We start from the raw sequence: 19,205 nt of genomic DNA, 5'->3' as shown, positions 1-19,205 counted from the left end.
CTTGTAAACAGCAGTTTCACCAAGAGAAGGCATTTAAACCTTTGGGAAATCTAAGACTTCCCTTTGCCACTGCACTGAAGGTGCAGTGTGTCACAATGTAAAGATGATACCTATGGAGTTTGTCAGACTCCAAATTCAAAAGAAATGCAGAAAACACAGAAGTAAAAGTACAAAGTCCCAAAGTTCAGCAAAAGAGTTGGGGGTCTCTAAGGTGGGAGGAATTTTGCACTAAACTGAAAATTCTCCCTAACAAGGGCTAACCAAGAACATCCACGCTAGTAATGGTGGAAAAAGAAGGGAGGCCCCAAAGTTAGTACTTTGGTGCCCCTATTGTGCACTACCAAGGCTATCGGCATAGCAACTACACAAAAGGTGGCAGAACACATACACTGCCACAGACACAACTAGGTGATTGTCTGGTATCCCTTTGGCTCTCCACGGAAGGTGGTGTGTGCCAATCTCTCAGACTATAGAGTTTTGGGGGAGGTACCAAGTATCTCCCTATCCTTAAGAACGGTAGTTACTGGAGGGTATATAAAAAGAAACTCAAAAGGAGAACCCCAAGTGTACCCAGCAACAATGCCTGTGTTGGGCAAGATTGTACGCGGTAACCCTGTGGGAGACTACACCAGCCTTGTCCTCCTGTCAATAGGTAACCCAACCTTTGTTATAGGCCTGTACTACACATGTTGGTGTAGAGTGACTGAGCAGCCCGGCTCATCTCAAGAGGGGTCAATGTGGGCTGTAGGTTTGCAACAGAGATTTACAGTGACAAGTATTCAAATAACACTTATACCCAAGGTTTGTTAAATTGTTTATTAATTTGTCACTTTTAAAATAAGCCTTCTTTAGAAAGGGCAATATGCAACAATAAAACACTTCAAAAATACACTCCTTCAGTTTCAGTTAAGTAGATTCCCATTTGGGATGTGTCTCACACACACACACTTCCTACACCCAGAGGTGACTTCAATTGCTATGACACTGGACATTGATAAACCACTTACACTTAATGCAATACTGAGGTTTGTGGAAAAAGGAATAGGTTAGGGGAGGAAACTAAGATTAACAGGTTTCTCCAAACAGGTAAGTACTTTACAATTCCCCAATGAAATATATGTTCACCCTTACCCAGCTATACAAGTAACTTATGTATGACTTTTTGAGGGAGAGATAAACACAAGGTCAGAGCGTAAGAAAAGTCTTCATGGAGCCAGGATAGCCAATGTCAATTGAGCAAAGTCTAGGGGAGCTGAGGCAATTTTTTGAAGATAGCACACTGGTCTTGCACAATGTTAATGAGTGTTGCAAAAATAATCATTGTTGGGCCACAAGCTGGGAGGCTTGTGAAAAGCAAAGCTGCAAGCAACTCTGCAAAGGGCAGCCAATGCAAGTCTCCAGTGAGAGAAAGCAAGCTACACACAAGAGGCAAGTACCCTAGTTACACAGTACCTGGAGTCTGAAGAAAAGGTTCCAACTGGCTTCTGTTCTTGTGGCAAGTCCTGCAGAATCTGTTATTTGGCCTCAGTCGTGGGGACAAGAGGGAGGACGTCTGGGGACTCCTGCACTACGGTTTGAATGTCTGTGGCAGCAAAGGAGTTACTCCAGATCAGTGGCACTTCGCAGTTTCAGCTACTTGCAAATCGCACCACTGCGGTTCTTGGACAATTTATGGGCTCTCCGTGCTTCTGGCGACAAGCAATCTGTTGAGGTGGCTTGGAAAGTCCTGCTTCGAGGGAGTCCGGAGAATCATCCTGGAGCTCGGGCCCGGCTTAAAAACAATGCACTCGATTCTGGTGTTCCTGTCCCCTGGCACAGGTTTCCAGCCACAGCGATGTAGTACAGCCAGCAGGGAGAGGGGTTCCAGGCAAGTTAGTTTTGGGGTCAGTTGGTCCCACCAACCCAAGGGAAGCAGTTGTGCATTCCGGGCTTCTCCATTCTATTCAGCACTTCAGCATGGCTTCAGCTGGCAAACCAATGTTCCAGGAGGGTGCAGCAAGCTTCTCTTCCAGTTTCTTCTTTGGTTCCTTAGTCCAGTTGTCAACTCTGCCTTTCTTGCAAAAGACCTCGATTTTTATGCAACTTACCCCCATTCATTTGCCGCCTAGCCGTCACTCACACAGCAGGGTGGCTGTCCTCCAAGGACAGCCAGGCAACCAATAACCTTTGGGTGCATTCCTTTAACCAAAGAGGAGACTAAGCACAGTGACCTTTGGGTGCATTCCTTTAACCAAAGAGGAGACTAAGTACAGTGATTTTCGGGAACCCCCCTCGCTTCCTGGCCTGCCGGAAACACTGGGGGAAGGCTTCACCCGTGAATCCCACCAAAGACAAGAAACGGACCAAACCTGGTTTGGCGTGCAGAGTAAATCTCAAGAAGGGCCTTAGAAACAAGAAATGGCAAAAAAGGAAGACCAGGGCCATTTTGACAAAATGGGCACCCATGGGTGCAATACTGCAGCTAAGGATTCAGCCTGAGGTAAAAACGCACAATGGTAGGAAAATTAAACCATTGCCAGGGTAACATAAAAGATGTTACATGAGAAGGTAGACAAAGGGGATAGTAAGTAACCCCCAGCACTCCACATAAGATGGTGTGTGCTGGGTCTACAAAGAGAAAAAAGTAAAGTCAATTTCACATTACTAATCTTTGAAACAGTAGTTTATCCAAGAGAAGGTATTTAAACCTTAGCAGAAATCCAAAGGATTTCTGTGTGACACTGCACTGAAGGTGCAGTGTGTCACAATACAAAAAGATGCCTATGGAGTTTGTCCGACTAAAAAACCAAAGGAGAAATAGGGTTCAAATCGAAGAAAAATACAAGAGGGTGGGAAAAATGTCGCTCTCTCCAGGATAATAAAAGAAAAAGTCCTAAAGTCCAGAAAAAGAGCTGGGGGGGGGGGGGTCTCTAAGGTTGAAGGAACGAAGCACAGAAATTAGAATTCTCCCTAACAGCCCATAACCAGTTGTGTGCTTCAGTAGTAAAAACACAGATGCCTTTAAAATGTATGGAGCAGACAGACTCCATAGTACAGGTAGAATACAAAGAGTAGAGTTCCAAAAGACAATGCCCATAAGAATGAATGAGTGGAAAGAGGGGATAAAAAATAAAAATGATAAATCTCCCTAATACGCACCAACCAGTACATGCCAGCCTAAGCAAAGCATGTGGTTCTAAGCAGATCCACAAGCCTGATATGGGATACATTACTCACCGTAATCAGATTTCTGATGCTTGTATCTGCTTAGATTCACATGCTGTGCATAGGCCGCCATCTAGTGGAAGCTGCGGAGTATTAGTTTGTTTTTTAAAACTCGAAAATGGGCGTCAACACAGGGCGTGCCAGTAATACTATCCCTAGTGTGACGTCCCCTGTACCCATGATCCCTCACGCGTCTAGGACCCTCGGATTTTATTTTTTCTGACATGAGGAGTAGCGCGAGTACAGATGATCCAAGCAGATAGAAGATAGATAAGATAAGACTACAAGCATCCATGCGCCTTCTCTCGGAGGGGAGGAAGGGTGGGTCGCATGTGAATCTAAGCAGATCCAAGCATCAGAAATACGATTACGGTGAGTAATATATCCCTTCTGAGGCTTGTGGAATCTGCTTAGATCACATGCTGTGCATAGATTAGCGTGCAGTGTTAGAAGAAGGAGGTGGGATGTGAGAAGGGTCATGAGCAAATAAATGTCTTAGAACCGCTTGTCCCACTTGAGTATCTGTCTTGGAATGGGTGTCAATGCAGTAGTGCTGAGTAAAAGTGCAAATAGAGCTCCAAGTAGCTGCTTTGCAAATGGTGTCAAGGGGAACATTTGCAATGAAAGCAAGAGTGGCCCCAATGCCTCTTGTCGAGTGGGCTCTGGGCGTAAAAGGCGAAGTTTTGTCAGAAAGAGTAACAACTGGATACAGTTGACAATCCACCTGGAGATGGCACCCTTAGAGACGCGATCTCCCTCCTTGCCTGTGGCTACGGAGACAAACAGTTGATCTGTTTTCCTAAGCGGTCTGGTCTTGTTTATGTAGTAAAGGACCGCCCTACGCACATCTAGGGTGTGTAGTTTAACCTCAGCCGAGCTTTGTGGGTTTTGGAAGAAAGCCAGAAGCTCGATGGACTGGTTTACATGGAATTTGGAAATAAACTTAGGTGAGAACCTAGGGTGTGTCCGTAAAACCAGCTTATCCTTATGAATAGTAAAGAAAGGATCTTGCACTGACAGAGCCTGAATTTCACTGACCCTTCTTATGGATGTAATGGCTACTAAGAAGGCAGTCTTATAGGTCAGGTGTTTGAGACTCGTTTTATGCATGGGCTCGAATGGGGGGCCCATGAGTTTAGATAGCACCACGTTCAGGTACCATCCTGGTGGTGGGTTAGAAATAGGAGGGTGAAGTCTCTTTACTCCTTCCATGAAGGCCTCAACTACTGGTACTTTCCACCACGACACCTTATTATGGGAAGTGGTGTATGCTGACAGGGCTGCCAGGTGTACCTTCAGCGAGTTAAAAACCAGCCCCGCATCCAGCAGGTGGAGCATGTAAGTAACAATAGTGGAAGGAGTGCAATCAACTGGGTTGACTTGCTTACTCTGGCACCAGATTACTAATCTTTTCCATTTGTCAAAGTAGCAGTGCCTCGTGTTGGGCTTCCTAGCCTCTTTTAGGATGTCCATACACCTCTCTGGTAATTTGAGATGTCCAAACTCTATGACCTCAGGAGCCATGCTGCCAGGTTCATTGAGTCGGGTTGAGGGTGCACTGTTTGACCTTGGTGCTGGGACAATAGGTTGTACCAGCTCGGAAGTCTGATGGGTTCGCACACCGCCAGTCTGCGTAGGTGTGGGAACCATGGTTGTCTCGCCCACATGGGAGCAACCAGGACGAGCGTCATCGATTCTATGTTCATCTTGTTGACCACCTTCCTGATTAGAGGAGTTGGTGGAAAAGCGTACGCAAACATCCCTGACCAGTTCATCCACAGGGTGTTCCCATGGGAGTCTGGTTGGGGGAACCTGGATGCGAATCCTGGGCATGGTCTGTTTTCGCTTGTGGCGAATAGGTCTATAGTGGGGGAAACCCCACTGAGAGAAGAGATCTTCTACGACTTCTCTGTGTAGACACCACTTGTGTTCCTCTGGGAGAGGGTCTCTGCTCAGAGCATCCGCTAGGGAATTGAGATCCCCTGGAACATGTTGCGATGACAGGAAGATGTTCCGTCTGAGTGCCCATATCCAGATTTTTCTGGGCAAGCTTGGACAGATTTAGCGAGCGAGTCCCTCCTTGTTTGTTCAGGTAGAACATGGCTGTAGTGCTGTCCGTCCGGATTTGCACTGACAGGTTTAAAAGGTAGGGTTTGAAAGCTTGAAGCGTTCTGAATACTGCCAGAAGCTCTAGAAGGTTGATGTGATTCTTGGCCACTGCGCGAGACCAGAGACCCTGAGCTGTGTGGTGGAGATGGTGAGCTCCCCACCCCGTCAGGCATGCATCGGTTGTGACTACCGCCTGTATCTCAGGATCGTAAAAGGGTTTCCCCTTGGACAGATTCTCTCTTGTCCACCAGTGAAGGCTTTGTACCAGTGTTGGCGAAACGACCACTAGGTCGTCCCACTGACCACTTGCCTGAGACCACTGTTTCGCCAACCATTCCTGCATGGGACGCATGCACTGACACGCGTGGGAGACCAGGTAAATGCATGACGCCACCATGCCCAGCAAACGCATTGCTTTGCGTACCGTTATCTCGCGACCGGACTGGTATTGCGGAATTTGCAGACTTGACTTTCTCGTTTATTGAGAAGCCCAATTCGAAAAGGAGGTCGATAGTCCTTTGAATGTTTGTTCTGCAAATTACTGGGGTTTCCCCCGTGATGAGCCAGTCGTCCAGGTAAGGGTACACCGGGATTGCCTCCCTGCGTAGGTGTGCTGCCGCCGCCGCCAGTGCCTTGGTGAATACCCTTGGGGCCGAAGCTATCCCGGAGGGCAGTACCTTGAACTGGTAGTGCCGACTGTCCACCTTGAAGCACAAGTATTTTCTGTGCGCTGGGAACATGGAAATATGAAAATAGGCATCTTTCATGTCCAATGTTGCCATGTAATCCCCCTTTTTTAGGAGGGGGATTACCTCTTGGAGAGTTGTCATGCAAAACTTTTGGGGCTTGACATACTTGTTGGCAGGCCGTAAGTCCAATACTGGGCGCATTGTCAAATCTTTTTTTGGCACAAGGAAGTAAGTTGAATAAATACCCTTGTTTACCTGGTGTCCCGGGACGAGTTCTATCGCGTCCTTTGCTAGCAGATTGACAATCTCTTCTAGGAGGATCTTTTGGTGTTCCAAAGAATGTATTTTTTGTCGTGAAGGATGGTCTCGGGGACGCTCTAGTAGTTCTATACAGTACCCCTCGGATACTGTTTACAGCACCCATCTGTCTGATGTGATCCCTTCCCAAGCTTGGGTGAAGTTGAAAATGCGTCCCCCTACTGGGGTTGCGTGAGAAGGGACCCTGAACGGAGCGTCACTGTTTCGGTGGAGGCGTGCCGCATCCTTTATTGGGGCTGCCTCTACCTCTACCACGTCCTCTCTTATTACCCCTGCCGTAACCCTGGGTAGACTGCTGGTTATTATTGTTCCACTGTGTACCCTGCTCCTGGGAATAGTTAGAACCTCTTTTGGAATTTTGGCCACGTGGGCGACGAAAATTGCCATTCCCTCTCTGATTAGGGGGTTTAGTGGTTAGCTGGCCTAGGGATTTGAGTGTTTCATACTCGTCCTTAGCATTCTTTAGTGCGTCCTCGACCGCCTTACCAAACAGATCCGGCTCCACCGGTTTGTCCAATAGTGACGCTTGTGTTTCAGCCTTGAAACCAGACTGGCGTAGCCAGGCGTGTCTCTTAATAACAGTTCCTTCTGCTATTAATCTGCCTGCGTTATCCACGGCATCAAAGGTTGCCTTTAAAATGCAACCAGACACGGCTCTTCCCTCCGCTGAAACTCGTGCTAATTGGCTCTTTAAGGGTTCTGGTGCGGAGTCTGAATGCCGCAACCTCTTCCCCACTGATGGCAGTTGTAGCTGGCCAACAGGGTGGTGGAGTTGGCAATCCTTGCCTGGTAGGCGGAAGTGGAGGCCACTTTCCTGCTTAACCCGTACAGTCTTTTGCTCTCCTTGTCGGGAGGAGCCTCGGACGATAAGGGTGTTCCAGCCCTCTTACAGGTGTTAGTAACAACCAGTGAGTGCGGCTTCAGATGCCCTCTTATATATAGTGGGTCTGATTGGGCCGCCTTGAAAAGTTTTTCAATCCTAGGGTTCACTGCTCTGGTGAGGTTAGGATTGAGGAGTGACTGGTCTATTCTTCTTTGAATAGATTTTAGGATAGGGATGGCCTGAGCAACAGGCCTCCTCTCCCCCACTAACTCTTCTGCGAAGTCTTTCCTCCTGGACACCCTGGGTGTCGATGTGGAAATGTTCGGCTGCTCGAGACAGCACTTCATTCAGGAGCGGCTGGTTGTCGACAGGGGAGTCGGTAATGGGGGCCTCTCTTTCTACTGGGGAGTCTACCCTGTCGGGGTCTTCCTCCTCCTCATCTTGATCTTCATCATCCCCATAGTAGCCTGTCCCAGTTTGTTCCTCCACCATGCCCAAATCTGGATCCTCAACAAAGGATGTATCTCTCTGGTAATGAGAGTAGGGCTGGACGTAGAAGGGGTCTGAAGACCCTGTTGGTGTCTCAAAGTGGGACCTTGTACTTGGAGGTATAGGATCCTTAGAGCCAGAGGGTGCTGACCTGTCGGGAGTATAAGCAAGAAAGTGCTCTGGGTTTTTTGCATAAAAGTCTGCCAAAGATGACATTCTTGACATTACCCTATCTATGTCAACACTGGTCCGTTCTCTGGAACTGGGAATGACCCTTTCTGGGAGTTTTTCAAATTTATCCTGACTAGACTTGGTAGCCTGTGCAGGGGTTTTGGCGTTATTAGAAGACGTGGACTTGTCTTTCTGTTTTAGAGGAGAGGAGTTTACTACGGGCTTGGAAGTGGGTGAGACTGCTTCCTTTGCTGTTTCCCTCCCTCCCCGTGACTGGAGGAGTGTTTCCTGTGTGTTTTAGGGACCTCTGAGCTTTTCGACACCTGGCGTCGAGGGTCTTGACCCTATCCTTCGAGCGTGGAGGTAGGGGTTCAGGATCTGTAGTAATTCGGTCTGCGGGCGCCGACTCTTGGAGTGCGGCCTGAGGGTGGAAGTCTGCTTCGTCTCCCAACGATCGAGCTTCCGTGACCTTAGGGAGCGAGGCACTCTTGGCAATAGTGGATGCTTGCCTGGCGTCGTGTGGCGATCTAGATCGAGAGCGCCCAGAGGACGCCGATTCGGACCGTTCTCTACACGCCTCCTTCCGAGAACTCAACGTGCGCGTCGAGTCTCGGTTGGACTGTGTGTTTTGTGAAAGTGTCATGGGAAGCGCTCGTGTTCCCCATAGCCGGCCTGCCGGTCGACCTTCCGAGGTCGGGGACTTGCGCTCGGCTGTCTTTCGACGCCATAAAGCCCTCGCCATCCGAAAGTACGGCGTCGCTGCAGGCGCCCTCCGCTGCCATGGCCTCTTGACGCCTGGCGTGGAGGGCCCAACGCTTGATTGAACGGTCCTTAAGTGTTTTAGGCTTAAACCTACTACAGGCTCTGCAATTTGCCTCGGGGTGGTCTCTCGGCAAGCAGAGGTTGCACGTGGCATGCCTGTCGACCCAAGGGTATTTGCGATTGCACTTGGGGCAGAATTGGAAAAAGGTACCCTCCATACGCACCTTGTGGCAGCGGGCTGGTAAATGTAGGAATATATAAGTGTGTGTATATATTACAAGAATGTAGAGTATGACCACCCCCCACTCTCCCTACTTGCAGGGCCTTGGCCAGCGGCCCAGGCCCTGGCCGAGACAGAAGCCTCGAGGCCCAAAATCATTGTGCAGTCGACGATCGAAATCCTCTCCGATCCAGCGTCGAGTGTAGAAATTCGGTATCTCGACGTTGGGGTGGAGAAGGGGTAAAATTATCAATATTTTGCAAAATTATGGCTTAGTGCCAGGAACTCCGCGAAATGCTTCCGACCAGTATGGCGGAAGAAAACAATCTGAGGGTCCTAGACGCGTGAGGGATCATGGGTACAGGGGACGTCACACTAGGGATAGTATTACTGGCACGCCCTGTGTCGACGCCCATTTTCGAGTTTCGAAAAACAAACTAATACTCCGCAGCTTCCACTAGATGTCGGCCTATGCACAGCATGTGATCTAAGCAGATTCCACAAGCCTCAGAAATAAATATTACTGTATCATGATGGTGGTAATGGAAGAAAATCAGGCAGTTCAGCACTTCCGTTCCAATGCAATAGATGACTGATATAGCTGCACACACAGCAGAACAGTTTTCTACCTTATCACCTGGGCGATGTGTTCCACATCTAGTTCCAAAGTCGCATACCCACTTCAAATGTCACTGCTCTTCAGCAAATACACACCAGATTGTGACTAGCTAATGCTTATGGTTCCAAGGGCATAAAATAGCATGGATTAGAAATGACATGTGCAAACGTGGGAAATGGTAGCCTAGTTTTAAGTTTAAATCCTGGGATTTTTAGGGCAGGATTAATCGGAACGTCCAGGACCATAACTCCCAGAATGCAAAAACAAAACTGGACATCCCATGTTCAGATATAATGGGGCATGTAGAAATGGAACACCATTCTCCCCCACTGCAATTGCCAAAGAAAAGGTGTTGCAATGGTGGACAGTCACAGAACATGTGTCATGCTGTCCCGCAGACATCTAGTCGCCACACCATTGAAACACAGTCTAAAGGTCCTACCCAGATTATACATATTGATTAGTTTCCTGTCTGCATTGCGGCACAGTCCTGAGTAAAGCAGGTTTAATTCCTGCCAGGTAAAAATCGGTCAGGTTCAGAATGTATTTAGAAACCTTTTGATATTAGTCTAGCTGTGGGTCATGTGAAATTCCACATTTTTACATTTACTATTCTGCCATTTCTTTTTTATTTGAGTATGTAAACATGCCTTGTTAATTGGAGATTTAATAATACCATTGAGAAAAATCAGGTGGTTTGCAGAATTACAAAATACAGCTAGGCAAGCATCTTGAAAAGGGACAGGCTCTGAATAACGCAAATCTAAATTGTCATTTTTAACAAACATCAGTTTGGGATATCTTTCAAGGATGTTTAACAAGTGCAAAATACTTTACAGTGCTTGCTGCAACTTGGGTGATGTTTTGAGTATAATTTATAGTGATTTAAAAATATGATGGGAATTAAATATGAAATGTATTTTAGAGTGATCCACGCAGATGAATCCCATTGCTAAATTATGCAATAGGTTTTATTATCCACCTCAACAGAGCTCAATTATCACAGTCAGTCCAGTTAGTAAGTAAAACTGAAAGCAGTTTACAAGCACGTGGACACACTCGCTAAATTTACGGATCCATCTTACCAGCTAGACTGATTGAGCAGTTGAACAGAAAATGGAAACAAAACAAATTTGCGGCCTGATCAATAAAATAATCATACAAATGTAAGCACCACCATATACTTTTTTGTAGTAATCCTAGTTTTAGCATTGCTTTTGTTAGGATCAGCAGTATACTTCGCCATGGCTATTCATAGTCTACAAGGTACAAAGCAACAAAACAAGTGAAATCTTGAACAATTGATGGAATAAGAAGCATCATAGCATGGCAAGTGTTAGGTAAGATTTCCATAAACATTAATAATTTTCTTTACCCGTGTCAACCCAAGAAACTTTTGCTGTACTTGGTGATAATTTTTCCCTTGTACCTAGGTGAGTGGGAATCTTTCGTCCCTCGCTTATTTACTCTTTTATGGGTGAACTTTTTATGTCCCTCCATAGTGTTTAAGGATTTATAGTGGTTTAACGTTTTTGGCCCCATGTAATTTACTATGGCAGCACACACAATCTTATATGCAGTGCTGCTGGTTTGCCTTTGGTCTTCCTTTTTAATTTCTCTTATTATCTTGGGTGAACTACTACTCTTGACCCCTCTTGAGATAATCCTGGCTGCTCAGCCACACTACCAACTTGTGTAGTTCAGACTTCTACCAAAAGGTTGGGTCCCTATTGCCAGGTCAAGATTATTGTAGTGCACCCAAAGGGTACTGCATACAATCTTGCCTAACAGGTACTTACCTCAGTGTCTTTAGCTTTGCTATTCTCCGTTGAGACTTGCAGTGGCTACTTTTGTTAGAGTTGGTTTTAGCTCTGCTTTCCAAAAGTTTAACAGCTTGTGACCCTACAAGCCATTTCTACAAAATACTAACTTTGTGCAAGACTTTTAATCAACTACGAAGTGCCTCAGCTCCATAGACTGTGCTCCAATTGACTTTGGCTGTCCTGGCTCCCTGCAGACTGGTCTAGTCCATTGACTGATATTTTCTATCCCTCAGATGTGTTAGCTTGTGTTTAGACTTATTGCTGGTAAAGGTGTTGGCTAGAGTTCATTGGAATACATCATAATTTTTACAGCTCAGTGTTTCTTTGGCCAAAATGAATGCTACAATTTATTTGTACATTCCTACATCCCTCTCTACCTCCTAGCATAGGTATGGCTGCTCGGTCTACGATTCCAAATATTCTCAATTGGTACAGCCTTATACTAAGAGTGGAATTGGTGTATTGTCTCAGATCTGATTTTAAGAAGCCCTTATTTGGACATTAGCAAAACTCTCCTAACAGCAACATTTAGCCTTGTAATAAGGAAGTGGGCACATCAGAACAAGGATTTTAAAAAACAAAGTGAAAAGATTTTGTCCATAGATCCCAGGACAGCCAGAAAAGGTTTGCGATTATTCATAACAAATGTTTATTTTGCAAAGTCCTCACCTGTACTCTGGAGAAGGGTTCAATCACTCGGATTAGATTTTGTTCCAATAAATTATCGTACAGTTTGGCCAAGTGTGTGTTGATGATAGGATCATCCCTGAGCTCTCCTTTGTAATCTGTCAGTGCCTATGGTACACCAGGATTCAAGAAGAGAAAGAAAGTAAGAGTTCAAGACCATTCTTCACATGTGACAGATATATGCCATATGTTAGGATGGATTTTTAGAACAAGCCCTGTGGGAGGGCTTTGAGAGAACATCCTAGCTAGAGTACAGAGCAATTGACACTTAGGTCTAGCAAAACAATAAAAGGTAAAAGAAACTGAGCAGTAAGGCAGACTTTAGGAGACATGGGCATGGTGTAAAAGTACAGTTAACAACTCATAAAACACTCAAAATAGACAATATACACAAATATAATAATGTATTAGACCTTTAACTTTTAAGCAGGTTAAATAGAAGGTGTTAAGATGGATTTCGAGAATCTGGCCTGGTGGACAGATTTTAAGAGGCCACATTAGTTCCGATGAACAGGGATCTTGAGAGGTTAGCCAAAACCCAATCAAAGTACGTGGATGAGCAGTCAAGGTTTAGGCACAGGAGTCGGAGTGGGGGCAGAGGCCTGCAATGAGTCCACATAGAATAGCACACGTTGACTCATTTTACAGTTATTGAAAGTTATTTAGGCTTTGTGAACACAAAAAAAGAATCTGGCAGGTAGTATCTTACAACACACTGTAAAACAAATATATACAATCACTTAACAGATATCTTAATCAAGCAAAGCAGGTATGTTAGATGCAGTAAATGATGGGAACCAATCACAATATCCTAACTTCAGAAGTCCAAGGCCCAAGATGAATGGGGCCTTGTGCCCAACAGTCACTGGGTTTCTCACCAGTATGAGTTTTTTTTAAAGGATGCAATGGGATTGTGGTGGTGATTAGTTTCAAACCATGTTAAAGTTATAAAACCATTAACCAAAAGGTAAGTGTTCTCTTTCCCAGACTAAACGCTAACCCAGGTGCAGGAAACCAGACCCCGGAACAAATTCTCAATGTTGTCTTAAGGAGCACAGGGGTACAGGCACACTGATGCTTACATACCCCCTGACTTTCCTCAATGTGTTTTTGGATTATCGGGAAAGGGGGGGGGGTCATTCTTCTGTCTTTGGTGCCAGTGAGATGTGCCCAGGAGTTGTAGGTTTGAGGATTCTTCCAGCCAGCTGTTAATGCAAGATGCAACCCCCTGTCAGTGAAGGAATGCAGAATCCAACAACGCAGGACTTCTTGGGACACTTCACAGGCTGGAAGGAGAGTTCCAGCGATGATCACTGGTTGCAGGCAACAACATGCATCCTTCCAGTCGCTTTCACAGCAACTGCTCTAGGACAGGGTCCATTCAAGGTAGGAAGCTGGAATTCAGGCAGAAGGAGCTGGTGCACAAGCTGGCAATTATCAAAATTCCAGACCAACTCAGAACAGCGATGGTTCTGGCACAGTAGCCCACTAGAGAACTTGTCAGTCCACCGGGCAGTACAAGGAGACTTCCAAAGACTAGCTGGTCCCACTAGTCCAAGGGAAGAAGCGCTGCTCAGGCAGAGTACCAGGACTTCACTGGGCTGGGCACAGAAAGGGTAGCTGAACCACTTCAGGAGTCGTCTGGGGATCTTCAGCAGGCTGATCTTCAAGGTATTCTTGGCTCAACGTAGATGAGAATAGCTGCAGAGGTCCTGCTTTGACCCAAGATTCGAGCTGGAAGTCAGTCCAAGCCCATCAATGTTAAGGATCTGCACCATTCAAACAGCCAGCAGTTGTCCAATCAGGGAAAACAACTGGTTTTAACCCTCCACAGAAGCAGACTTTCTGGCACCAAGGATGTGGACTGTGACTAGACAGTCCCAGACCCCTTCCTGGGCCACACACACAGGTTAATTAGCCTGTGAAAGTCAGTTTTCCGGTGCAAGTGCACGGCCTTATTAGGGAACTTCCTAAGAAGGGAGAAAGAAGGCCTAACTAAAACGCTACCAAAAAACAAGCAAAAATATGGCACTAGCCACATGCGGTAGATGCAAATGTGCAAACCAAAAATAATGCAAAACCAGAGGGGTTGGGGGGTGGGTGGTGAGGACACTTGGTTAGACCTGTACCTCTCAACCAGGCAAGCGTTTGGGAGGGGACTTTATGGCTGTATGCCCATACAATCCTTATGGAACGAGGGAAAAAAAGGCTTGCAGATTAATCAGAATTGCTGGGCCACTTACATCCGCCAATGTTCCAGCTGATGGAGATCCAGGGATAGCAGGTGCAGTGGGCTGGAATCAGAAGCAAGATTAGTTTGGGTTATACTGTAGTTCCAAAAATCTTTTAGCAGATTGGCTGATGCACTTCAGAACAGCAGCCACTATAGGTCCCACAATTGGAGTAGACTCTTTACACTGTAGAGAAGAGTGGCAGAAAACATCACCCCGATCAGGGGCGGCAGGTGAGTTTCGTGGAGGCAAGGAAGACTTCGTTCCAGGAAGGTTGTTTGTTCTGGAGAGCAGCAGCAAGATAGACTCTCTTCAGACAACTCAATCTGCAGTCTCCCAAGCTCCAGCTCTGTACTGTACTGTTACTGTTGCACCATAGAGGCCTTCACAGAGGCTAGACAACCCACATGATCGTCCTGGGCATGCCTGATGGCCGGCTTTGGATGCAGTGGGGTTCGGGAATGCTGGATCAAGCCAGTCCAAGTGTCAAAAGAACCCACAGGAATCGCATCAAGTGCCAAGACTACACCAGGACTTTGCTTAACGAATGCTTGTCATCCTCTGCAGTCTTCTGGGTCTTCCCACATGCTCCCCTTCTCTGGGCACTTGGGACCAGTGGTCCATCTAAGGAACAGCTCAAGGTCTCCACTTATCCCAAATTTGGGTTAGGGTCTGCCCCAGTCAACCAATGACAAGGAGTTACACCATTCTAAAAGGTAAGGGCTATCCAATCAGGGGCAGCCACAACCCCCACATCTACTCCGCAACCAACCTTCCCTAGTGGGAATGTGGATTGGGACAAGACAGTGCATACTGACCAGCCCACATATCTGGCCAGTATGCATACCTTCAAGCTGGAGCCTGCAAAAGGGCATGGCATATAGAGTCCCCTGACCTGAGGAAGTCCAAGTGACAAGATGGCCAAAGGACAGAGCGAAAACACAGCCATTTTGAATATATGGTATTCAAAATGGCATTGTGTGTTGAGCATAAAAGTGCCTGCAAGTAAAACCAAGACAATAAAATACTACAATGTTAACAACCCCACCAGCATTGATCAAATGGTACAAAAGAAACAAATTATTCATAGTACTCCAAAATCTCTTATGTAAGGTGTGTTATGTTAACTGGCTTTTATACTGGTGCACATGACCACCTTAGTGGCCTTAAAGGACCACCTTAGTGGCCTTAAAGGACCAAAACGTTGGCTATTTGGGCAAACAGTGATCTCACTAAGGTCTGTGGAAAGGAAACGAGGGAGGCGGGGCACACGATTAAGCATAATATGGCTAAAATGGAAAAATTCTGAGAACAAAAACATTCAGATCTAGGTCACAACAGAAAGGGAAAAAATAAAGTCAGGTTGAATTATACTGATTGCTTGGACGTATGTACAAAAGAATGGATTAAGACCAAATGATCATAAAAACACCAACTGTGCATACTGGACATTAAACTTATCTTATCAGTTAGCGGAGTTCCCTTGTGTGGAGTAGCCATGCAACCCAGTAATGCTGAGCCCACTGACAGGTGTATGAGCCAAGACTTGGCTGGGTGCTGAATGAAAGTTGGAGTAACTAAAAAGGACAAAACCGCCAATAAACTCCCCTCCCCATACTAGGATAGCTTCCAGTAGAGAGGAGAGCGCAAGTGTGAACATGTAATAAAATGGGATGCCCATAATCCTTTGCTATGGCGACCATGCCACATAATGAAAATGACACTTTGCTTTGCAGTAGTGGTTGATTACTGTTATATTGTAAAGCGCTTTGGCTTAAAGCGATATATAAATTCAATAAACAAACCTGCATGAGAAAAGTCCCGTGCCTATAATTGAAATGAGAGCATGCATGCTACAATAAAAGATGGAGGTGCTAGGGAGAATTCTCAAAAATGTGGTAATTCCTCTCTACCATAGAGACCACCAGCAACTTCGCTTGATTTTGAGGACTTGCATTTTTAACCTGGAGAGAGTGAGACCCCCCCCCCCACTCTCTCATGTATTTTAACCTCTGTTTCTTTTGGTTATGGAGTCTGACAAACTCCATAGGCATCGTCTTTCACATTCTGTCATACAGCACCTTCAGTGCAGTGGCACAAGGAAGTCTTTTAGATTTCCCAAGGTTTAAATATCTTCTTTTGGATAAAATACTGTTTCCAAAAACAGAAGTGAAATTGACTTTACTTACAATAGGGTGCTGGAGGGGTTACTTAGTATCCCCTTTGTCTAGCTTCTCATGTAACAATTTTATGTGACACATTCCTCAATGAATGGATGGTGGCAGTGGTTTACTTTTAACTACTGTGGTATGCATTTATTGTGGGCTGCATTTGCAGATGCAGTAAAGCACCCAAAGGTGCCATTTTTGTCAAAATGGCCCAGTCTTTTTTTCGCCATCTTTGTTAATGTTAATGTTAAAGGTCATTTGTACCGCGCACTATCACCACCGGAGTGGTCCCCTGGCGCTCTGAAAGAGGGGGGGGATGGTGGGTTAGTGGGTGGAGGCTGGAAAAGTGCAAGATTGCAGTGATGTGCTGTTGGCAGCCTCAGCCCGGTGGTTCCGTCGGCTGGGCCTGAAGTGTATGCGGCCGGTAGTCGTCGTGTGCTGATGTGCGAGTCTGTGTTTTTTTGTTTTGTTGTTGCAGTGTAGTGAAGTTCGTGCGGTTTGCTGCGCTAGAGGTTTGTGGTTGTGTTTGGTTTGGCGTTTGAGAGGTGTATGCAGAGAAGGAAATTGTTAATGGTATTCGTTAGTCATCTCTATCCTGGACTGAAACCGGTTGGGCTCGTGTAATCTTACCCGACGGGATGCTTGTACACCCTGAGCCTCTGGAGGTACGTGCCCGATTTTCCATTCGAGGCCGTTTGAGGATCTAGCTGTCCCCTCCGCCCGCTCCCTTAATAACCTTGCATGCTCCTCCCCCCCTCCACATGACTAGCGCCGCTGCTATTGTCCATACACCCGGTTGTGTGGTGATCGGTGGTATCTTGTCTGTTCCACAGCCTCGTGGGACCTAGTTGTGGCTGTGAGGGCGGTGGGGGATGGTAAGGGTTGGCTGGAGTAGTTGTATCCGTTTCTCCGGGTCTCGCGGGTGGACCCCTGTGTCCAGCGTCAGCCCTGCTGGTGCCCAGGGTACTTCTGTCGGTTCTAGCGGTTTGTCACTGTCCTTTTTTGATGATTCGTTTGTCTTATTGTTGTTTCGGTTTTAGTCTCCGGTGTTGAAGAGGTAGGTTTTTAGTAATTTTCTGAATTTAAGGTGGTCTTTGGTGTTCCTTATCAATTTTGGGATGTTGTTCCAGGTTTTCGCGGCTAAGTGGTAGAAAGCGGTGCCTCCGAGTTTCTTCTTGATGTAAGGTTTTTGTTCCAGTCGGATTTTGTTGGTTGACCTGAGTGGTCTCGTTGGCTTGTAGATTGTTATTTTTTTTTGTAGGAATTCGGCTCCTTGTCCGCTGATTGCCCTGTGCGTTATGCACATTGTTTTGAAGATGATACGCTGTTTTACTGGGAGCCAGTGTAGTGTTTTTAGGGCCGGGGTGATGTGGTCTCTTCTGGATAGTTTGAGGAGTAGTCTGGCTGCAGTGTTTTGGATCCGTTGTAGCTTCTTCAGTAGGTATTCCGGTATACCGAGGTAGAGGCTGTTTGCATAGTCGATACTTGACATGATGAGGCCGAGGATGGTGAGTGTTTTGTGTGTGAAGGAGAGGAAAGGTAGTATTTTTCTTGCCGTGTGGAGGAGGAAGAAGCATTTCTTGACTGTTGCGTTTAGGTTCTAAGGTTAAGGTGTTGTCCATCAGGACTCCCACATTTTTTACTACCTTAGATGGTGATGGTATAGATCCCATTTCTGTTGGCCACGGGATGGCGGTTTCCTTCTGTTGGTCTTTGGATATGATCATGATTTCTGTTTTTCCTGGGTTGATTTTCAGGTTGTTGGCATTCATCCAGTTGAAGACTTCTTTTAGACAGTCGGTTAGGTTTGAATGATCGGCTTGGGTGTCTTCGATCTTGTAGATGATTTGAGTGTCGTCTGCATAGTTGTAGCATTTGATGTTGCGTTTCTTGAAGATTCTGATTACAGGGGTTTGGTAGATGTTGAAGTACAATGGAGATAGTGAGGATCCTTGTGGTACTCCACAGTCGTTGACTCGTGGGGGTGGATTTGAAGGGTTTGATCCAGACGGTTTTAGTTCTGTCTGCTAGGAATGATTTAGTCCAGCGTAGCGCTGTGTCTGTTATGCCTATGTCTTCTAGTCTTTTGGTTAGGGTGTCATGGCTAACTGTGTCGAAGGCTGCTGAGAGGTCGAGCAGGATAAGGGCAGATGTTGTGTTGGAGTCTGCGTTTGTTTTTAGGTCATCCCAGATGGATAGTAGTGCTGTTTCTGTACCTCTTGTGGGTCTGAAGCCGACTTGAGCTTGGTCTAGCAGGTGGTGTTCAACGTATTCTTGGGTTAGTTTGTATACGTAGGTTTCGAGGAGTTTGGCTGGGTAGGGGATGTTGGAGATTGGTCTGTAGTTGGAGGTCATCTACGTCCACGCTTGTGTTTTTCAGAAGTGGTTTGATGTAAGCCGATTTGAAGATCCTTGGTACTGTCCCTGTTGCCAGTGATAGATGTAGAAGGTTTCTGAAGTATTCTGCTGGTGTTCCTTGTCCGAGGATTGATTTGTAGATGTCCGGGGGGCAGGGATCCATCGGTGAGCCCGCTTTCTTGCTGTGTTTTATTAGCATTGCGAATGCCTCTGCTGATATTTGAGGGTAGTTATTGAGTTTGTGCTGCGGTTCTGATTTGGGTTCGTTTGGTTGTAAGTCGCTGCTGGTTGGTCTCTGTTGGATGGTTTGTCGGATGTCATTGATCTTTTTGAAGTGGTCTGCAAGGTTGTTGCATAGTTTCTCCAAAGGGGGTTGGGATGTTGTCACAGCCTGGTGGGTTTCTCATTTCTTTAATGATACGGAACATTTTTTTGTGTGTTGGTGGCATTTGTGATTCTGTCATCATAATGCTTTCTCTTTGCCTTTTGAATTTCCTTCTTGTATGAGCGAATGTGCTTCTGGAACATTGTTTT

The 19,205-nt window shown here is 46.2% G+C and overlaps 1 protein-coding gene across 1 annotated transcript in view; it reads right to left on the bottom strand.

Moving 5' to 3' along the window:
- PSMD11 (proteasome 26S subunit, non-ATPase 11) overlaps positions 1-19,205 on the bottom strand; it is a 996,429-nt gene that overhangs the window by 246,251 nt on the left and 730,973 nt on the right. Inside the window, exon 10 of the mRNA XM_069634167.1 lies at positions 11,897-12,022. Coding sequence (XP_069490268.1) covers positions 11,897-12,022 — 126 coding nt within the window. The remainder of the gene's footprint in view (positions 1-11,896; positions 12,023-19,205) is intronic.

Source organism: Ambystoma mexicanum, chromosome 13 (assembly GCF_040938575.1).
Source record: "Ambystoma mexicanum isolate Mex_15411 chromosome 13, UKY_AmexF1_1, whole genome shotgun sequence".
In the NCBI taxonomy this organism is placed as follows: Eukaryota; Metazoa; Chordata; class Amphibia; order Caudata; family Ambystomatidae; genus Ambystoma; species Ambystoma mexicanum.
The sequence above is the reverse complement of the archived record's forward strand: the minus strand, read 5'-3'. Positions and strand labels throughout refer to the sequence as shown.